This window comes from Heteronotia binoei, chromosome 2, assembly GCF_032191835.1.
Source record: "Heteronotia binoei isolate CCM8104 ecotype False Entrance Well chromosome 2, APGP_CSIRO_Hbin_v1, whole genome shotgun sequence".
NCBI lineage: Eukaryota > Metazoa > Chordata > Lepidosauria > Squamata > Gekkonidae > Heteronotia > Heteronotia binoei.
The window spans coordinates 9,076,509-9,084,433 of NC_083224.1; the positions used below are offsets into that span (position 1 = coordinate 9,076,509).

The window sequence follows — 7,925 nt, forward strand, 5'->3', positions numbered from 1 at the left end:
TCACATAAGAGAAGCCCTGTTGGATCAGGCCAGGGGCCCATCCAGTCCAACACTCTGTGTCACATAAGAGAAGCCCTGTTCGATCAGGCCAATGGCCCATCCAGTCCAACACTCTGTGTCACATAAGAGAAGCCCTGTTGGATCAGGCCAATGGCCCATCCAGTCCAACGCTCTGTGTCACATAAGAGAAGCCCTGTTGGATCAGGCCAGGGGCCCATCCAGTCCAACACTCTGTGTCACATAAGAGAAGCCCTGTTCGATCAGGCCAATGGCCCATCCAGTCCAACGCTCTGTGTCACATAAGAGAAGCCCTGTTGGATCAGGCCAATGGCCCATCCAGTCCAACACTCTGTGTCACATAAGAACATAAGAGAAGCCCTGTTGGATCAGGCCAGTGGCCCCTCCAGTCCAACACTCTGTGTCACATAAGAACATGAGAGAAGCCCTGTTGGATCAGGCCAATGGCCCATCCAGTCCAACACTCTGTGGCCAAAACACCCAAGTGCCATAAAGAGGTCCACCAGTGGGGCTAGAAGCCCTTCCACTGTGCCCCCCCCCCACAAGCACCAAGAATACAGAGCATCACTTGCCCCAGACTGAGAGTTCCAACAATACGCTGTGGCTAATAGCCACCGATGGACCTCTGCTCCAGATGTTTACTCAATTCCCGTCTTGAAGCTGTCTATGCTTGTAGCCGCCACCACCTCTTGTGGCAGCTGAGCTACGGGTCTTCTCGTTGCCCACGAGTCTTTATTTTTCCTACCAAAAGGTCCGGTCCTAAGAGACACTAGTGTAGGAGAAAGGGCGCAGAGTCCTATGTACAGGCGGGTAAGGAAAACGAGGCAGGGCCCCCGCCCCAGGGAGGCAGGAGGAGTGCCGTTGGTCCACCGCTCAGAGGACGGAGAGGTCGTGGCAGGACTTGGAGCGGACCCTCAGCGCCACCTTCTTGTTGTTGCGAGCCACCAGCCGGTCGAGGAAGCGGCGCACCTTCTTGGTGAGGCTCTCCTTGCGCTTGTAGAGCGACATGCGCCTGGCGTTACGCTTCCTTGCTGTCCCGACGCAGGCGGATCTGCCGCACCACACCCTCGAAGAGCTCCGTCACGTTGTGCTGCAGGGCGGCCGACGTCTCGATGAACTTGCAGTCGAAGACCACGGCGCAGGCCCGGCCCTCTGCCGAGAGAGAAAGCCCCACCGGTCAGCACTGCCCTGCGCACAGAGGTCGTTTCATAGAAAAAGAGGTGCCGGAGCTCACTGGCACGCCTCGTTTGCATATGCCGCGCACCCCTGACTTGACCGGAAGGTGCACTCAATTATATCAGCTCAGCATCTCCCTTAAAATGCTTCTTGAATTTAGAATTATCCAAGTGGGCAGCCGTGTTGGTCTGAAGAAGAAGAAGATGAGGGAGATATTGGATTCATATCCCGCCCTCCACTCCGAAGATTCTCAGAGCGGCTCACAATCTCCTTTAGAGCCAGTTTGGTGTAGTGGTTAAGTGTGCGGACTGTTATCTGGGAGAACCGGGTTTGATTCCCCACTCCTCCACTTGCACCTGCTGAGATGGCCCTGGGTCAGCCAGAGCTCTGGCAGAGGTTGTCCTTGAAAGGGCAGCTGCTGGGAGAGCCCTCTCCAGCCCCACCCATCTCACAGGGTGTTTGTTGTGGGGGAGGAAGGTAAAGGAGATTGTGAGCCGCTCTGAGACTCTTCGGAGTGGAGGGCGGGATATAAATCCAATATCTTCTTTACCTTCCTCCGCCACAACAGACACCCTATGAGGTAGATGAAGATATTGGATTTATATCCCGCTGTCCACTCAGAAGAGTCTCAGAGTGGCTCACAATATCCTTTCTCTTCTTCCCTCACAATAGACACCCTGTGAGGTGGATGGGGCTGGAGAGGGCTCTCACAACAGCTGCCCTTTCAAGGACAACCTCTGCCAGGGCTATGGCTGACCCAAGGCCATTCCAGCAGGTGTAAGTGGAGGAGTGGGGAATCAAACCTGGTTCTCCCAGATAAGAGCTATGGCTGACCTAAGGCCATTCCAGCAACTGCAAGCGGAGAAGTGGGGAATCAAACTCCGTTCTCCGAGATAAGAGAGCTATGGCTGACCCAAGGCCATTCCAGCAGGTGCAAGTGGAGGAGTGGGGGATCAAACCCGGTTTCCTCCAGATAAGAGAGCTATGGCTGACCCAAGGCCATTCCAGCAGCTGCAAGCGGAGGAGTGGGGAATCAAACTCCGTTTCTCCCAGATAGGAGAGCTCTGGCTGACCCAAGGACATTCCAGCAGCTGCAAGTGGAGGAGTGGGGAATCAAACCCGGTTCCCCCAGATAAGAGAGCTATGGCTGACCCAAGGCCATTCCAGCAGCTGCAAGTGGAGGAGTGGGGAATCAAACCTGGTTCTCCCAGATAAGAGTCCGCACAGTTAACCACTACACCAAACTGGCTCTCAGAAGACAGTAGAATTATACCCCACCCTTCTCTCTGAATCAGGGACTCAGAGCGGCTTACAATCTCCTATATCTTCTCTCCCCACAACAGACACTCTGTGAGGTGGGTGGAGCTGAGAGAGCTCTGACAGAAGCTACCCTTTCAAGGACAACCTCTGCCAGAGCTCTGGCTGACCCAAGGCCATTCCAGCAGGTGCAAGTGGAGGAGTGGAGAATCAAACCCGGTTCTCCCAGATAAGAGTCCACACACTTCACCACTACACCAAACTGGCTCTCAACTGAAGCAGCTGAACAAAGCATGAGTCAAGTTTCACCTTTAAGACCAACCAAGTTTTAGACCGAACGTAAGCTTTCGTGTGCTAAAAGCACACTTTTTCAGACAAGGGTACAGTGGGCTGAGATGTGATCCCAACTCTGCATCAGTTTGCCCTCTTAATCAACAAACATGCGTGCATTTCAGCCCACGGTACCCTATTTCCTCACCCGAAGAAGTGAGCTTTTAGCACATGATAGCTTACGTTCAAAATAAAACTTGGCTGGTCTTAAAGGTGCCACTCGACGCCTGCTTCGTTGAATGAGAATTGTCGTAAGGAAACCTGACTCCCATCCAGTGTTCCCTCTAAGCTGCAGAGTCTTGTGAGATAAAATTTTATTTGGTGACCTCCCGGCATTCAAGTGGTGAGCTCCTGCACCAATCGGTGTGCTCTGGGGCCATTTTTCCTGAGCTAAGACAAAAACGTTGTGAGCTGGGAGGCTAAAAATCTGTGAGCTAGCTTGCAAGGTCCAGTCAGGAGTGGCCAAACTTGCTTAATGTAAGAGCCACATAGAATAAATATAAAATGTAAAAGAGCCTCAAAACAAGAACGTCAGATGTTTGAAAGTCGGAAGGAAGGAAGGAAGGAAGGAAGGAAGGAAGGAAGGAAGGAAGGAAGGAAGGAAGGAAGAAAGAAAGAAAGAAAGAAAGAAAGAAAGAAAGAAAGAAAGAAAGAAAGAAAGAAAGAAAGAAAGAAAGAAAGAAAGAAAGAAAGAAAGAAAGAAAGAAAGAAGAAAGAAAGAAAGAAAGAAAGAAAGAAAATAGATCAGGAGACGGAAGAGGAGACAGAAAGAAAGCAACTTTAGCTTTAAATGCATTCTCCAAGCTGCTGGCTGGCTTGGCTTGGAGAAGTGATTTTAAGAGACAAATGCCTTCTCCCACCCAGCTGATGGGGCGGTGGGGGCTTTGAGAGCCACACAATATGTGTGAAGGAGCCACATGTGGCTCTCGAGCCAGTTTGGCCACCCCTGGTCCAGAGCAACGTTCCCTCTAAACTGCAGAGTCTTGTCAGCACAAATTCTATTTGTGAGCTCCTGGCATGGAAGTGGTAAGCTGCTGCATAAATAGTATTTTTTGCACCATAAGACTCACTTTTCCCCCCCAAAAAAGTGGAGGGAAAAGTGTGTGCGTCTTAAGGAGCGAATACTGCAAAAAATTCATACAAATGCCTCTAAATTCACACAAACGGCTCTAAAAACTAGGTGCGTCTTATGCTCAGGTGCGTCTTATGGAGCGAAAAATACGGTAGTGTGCTCTGGGGTCATCCCTCCTGAGCGAAGGCAAAAATGTGTGAGCCGGAGGCTAAAAATCTGTGAGCTGGCTCACGCTAACTCAGCTTAGAGGGAACACTGCCCATACTTTTTAAATGACTTTCTCCAAGGTGGTCACAGTGGCATGAGGAAGATTTCTGCTTTATATGGTTTGGTTATTTCCCCATTTTTTCTGGGGGGAAATATTAGAAGTTTGTCACATCTGAAGAGTTCACCTGGATTCTCACAGGGGTTTGAACAATGAAGATGAAGAAGATGAAGATATTGGATTTATATCCCGCCCTCCACTCCGAAGAGTCTCAGAGCGGCTCACAATCTCCTTTCCCTCCCCCCCCCCCCACAACAGACACCCTGTGAGGTAGATGAAGATACTGGATTTATATCCCGCCCTCCACTCCGAAGAGTCTCAGAGTGGCTCACAATCCCCTTTCCCTTCCTCCCCCACAACAGACACCCTGTGAGGTAGATGAAGATATTGGATTTATATCCCGCCCTCCACTCCGAAGAGTCTCAGAGCGGCTCACAATCTCCTTTCCCTCCCCCCCCCCCACAACAGACACCCTGTGAGGTAGATGAAGATATTGGATTTATATCCCGCCCTCCACTCCGAAGAGTCTCAAAGCGGCTCACAATCTCCTTTACCTTCCTCCGCCCCCCATAACAGACACCCTGTGAGGTAGATGAAGAGATTGGATTTATATCCCGCCCTCCACTCCAAAGAGTCCTCAGAGCGGCTCACAATCTCCTTTACCTTCCTCTCCCACAACAGACACCCTGTGAGGTGGGTGGGGCTGGAGAGGGCTCTCACAGCAGCTGCCCTTTCAAGGACAACCTCTGCCAGAGCTATGGCAGACCCAAGGCCATGCTAGCAGGTACAAGTGGAGGAGTGGGAATCAAACCCGGTTCTCCCAGATAAGAGTCCGCACACTTAACCAGTACACCAAACTGGCTCTCCGGAGCCCAGGAGAAAGCATTTGAGGGCGGGAGGGCGGAGTAAGAAAGAAAGAGCACCATAACATTTAGAAATTTCAGAGCTCTGCTCCTGTGAGCTCCTGCCCAAAATGAGAACAGTAAGTAACCATTGTGTTTGAAGACTGGCTCCTCTTCAGTCTTCCAGCGACAAATCAGGGATGCCGGCTTCCAGGTGGGACCTGGGGATCCCCTGGAATTACAGTTCTTCTGCAGACTACAGCTTTCAGCAAACCGGTTTGGTGTGGTGGTTAAGTGCACGGACTCTTATCTGGGAGAACCACCTCTGCTTCTCGCTTGCTCTGAATCTAAGGAGGGTCAGTACTTGGACGAGAGACCACCAAGGAGGACTCTACAGAGGAAGGCAATGGCCAACCCCTTCTGCTTCTCGCTTGCTCTGAAGCTAAGGAGGGTCAGTACTTGGACGGGAGACCACCAAGGAGGACTCTACAGAGGAAGGCAATGGCCAACCACCTCTGCTTCTCGCTTGCTCTGAAGCTAAGGAGGGTCAGTACTTGGACGGGAGACCACCAAGGAGGACTCTACAGAGGAAGGCAATGGCCAACCACCTCTGCTTCTCGCTTGCTCTGAAGCTAAGGAGGGTCAGTACTTGGACGGGAGACCACCAAGGAGGACTCTGCAGAGGAAGGCAATGGCCAACCACCTCTGCTTCTCGCTTGCTCTGAAGCTAAGGAGGGTCAGTACTTGGACGGGAGACCACCAAGGAGGACTCTGCAGAGGAAGGCAACGGCCAACCACCTCTGCTTCTCGCTTGCTCTGAAGCTAAGGAGGGTCAGTACTTGGACGGGGAGACCACCAAGGAGGACTCTGCAGAGGAAGGCAATGGCCAACCACCTCTGCTTCTCGCTTGCTCTGAAGCTAAGGAGGGTCAGTACTTGGACGGGAGACCACCAAGGAGGACTCTGCAGAGGAAGGCAATGGCCAACCACCTCTGCTTCTCGCTTGCTCTGAAGCTAAGGAGGGTCAGTACTTGGACGGGAGACCACCAAGGAGGACTCTGCAGAGGAAGGCAACGGCCAACCACCTCTGCTTCTCGCTTGCTCTGAAGCTAAGGAGGGTCAGTACTTGGACGGGAGACCACCAAGGAGGACTCTGCAGAGGAAGGCAATGGCCAACCCCTTGTGCTTCTCGCTTGCTCTGAAGCTAAGGAGGGTCAGTACTTGGACGGGAGACCACCAAGGACTCTACAGAGGAAGGCAATGGCCAACCACTTGTGCTTCTCACATGCTTTGAAAGCCTCTGCTGGGGTCACCATAAGTCAGTTGCAACTCAATATATATGCAGCAGGCCAAGCGACAACACTAGTCTCCCTGCATGGAAAAGCTAGCCTGGGGGCATCCCTCTGAGGACCAGCCACTCCCATCCCACTTCCATCCCCCTACGGACCCACCTTCCACAGACACCTCTCGGCATCGCACCAGGTCTGTCTTGTTCCCCACCAAGATGATGGGGATGTTCTCCGCTTGCCTCGTTCGGCGCAGCTGGATCCGCAGCTCTGAGGCGCTCTCAAAGCTCCCCCTGTCGGTGATGGAGTAGACGATGACGTAGGCGTTGCCCACCTGCATGCAGTAATTGTGGAACCAGTTCTCTTCCTCTGGCAGCTGCAAGGAGGAGGAAGAGCAACTTTAGCTCGACCAAGACAAAAAGAATGCTGGTGCCCTGGAGTAAGCACTGAGAGGGAGGACACAAGAAGAGCCCTGCTGGATCTGACCAGTGAGGGTCAATCTAGTCCCGCCTCCTGTCTCACACAGTGGCCAACCAGTTCCTCTGGAGGGCCAAGAACAGGGCATAGAGGCTGAGGCCTTCATAAGAACATCAGAAGAGTCCTGCTGGATCTGACCAGTGAGGGTCAATCTAGTCCAGCATCCTGTTTCAAACAGTGGCCAACCAGTTCCTCTGGAGGGCCAACAACAGGGCAGAGAGGCCGAGGCCTTCATAAGAGCATCAGAAGAGCCCTGCTGGATCTGACCAGTGAGGGTCAATCTAGTCCCGCCTCCTGTCTCACACAGTGGCCAACCAGTTCCTCTGGAGGCCAACAACAGGGCAGAGAGGCTGAGGCCTTCATAAGAACAGCAGAAGAGCCCAGCTGCATCAGACCAGTGAGGGTCCATCTAGTCCAGCCTCCTGTCTCACACAGTGGCCAACCAGTTCCTCTGGAGGGCCATCAACAGGGCAGAGAGGCCGAGGCCTTCATAAGAACATCAGAAGAGCTCTGCTGGATCAGACCAGTGAGGGTCCATCCAGTCCAGCCTCCTGTCTCACACAGTGGCCAACCAGTTCCTCTGGAGGGCCAACAACAGGGCAGAGAGGCCAAGGCCTTCATAAGAACATCAGAAGAGCCCTGCTGGATCAGACCAGTGAGGGTCCATCTAGTCCAGCCTCCTGTCTCACACAGTGACCAACCAGTTCTTCTGGAAGGCCAAAAACAGGGCAGAGAGTCCGAGGTCTTCATAAGAACATCAGAAGAGCCCTGCTGGGTCAGACCAGTGAGGATCCACCTAGTCCAGCCTCCTGTCTCACACAGGGGTCAACCAGTTCCTCTGGAGAGCCAACAACAGGGCAGAGAGGCCGAGGCCTTCATAAGAACATCAGAAGAGCCCTGTTGTTGGCCCTCCAGAGGAACTGGTTGGCCCCTGTGTGAGACAGGAGGCTGGACTCGATGGACCTTAACTGGTCTGATCCAGCAGGGCTCTTCTGATGTTTTATGAAGCTGCCTTCTAGTGAATGAGACCCATGGGTCCATCAAGGTCGGTATTGTCTACTCAGACTGGCAGCAACTCTCCAGGGTCTCAGGCAAAGGTATTTCACTTCACCTCCTGCTGGGGTTCTTATAGCTGGAGATATCGGGGATTGAACCTGGGACCTTCTGCAAGCCAAGCAGCTGCTCTGCCACTGAGCCGCAGCC

General features: G+C 52.8%; 1 protein-coding gene across 1 annotated transcript in view; it reads right to left on the reverse strand.

The window, feature by feature from the left end:
- Positions 1–746: 746 nt before the first annotated feature.
- The window catches only part of LOC132590677 (GTP-binding protein GEM-like), a 31,334-nt gene continuing 24,155 nt past the window's right edge, over positions 747–7,925 (reverse strand). The window contains 3 exon segments of the mRNA XM_060263647.1: positions 747–1,039; positions 1,041–1,170; positions 6,411–6,621. Coding sequence (XP_060119630.1) covers positions 892–1,039; positions 1,041–1,170; positions 6,411–6,621 — 489 coding nt within the window. The 3' untranslated portion in view covers positions 747–891.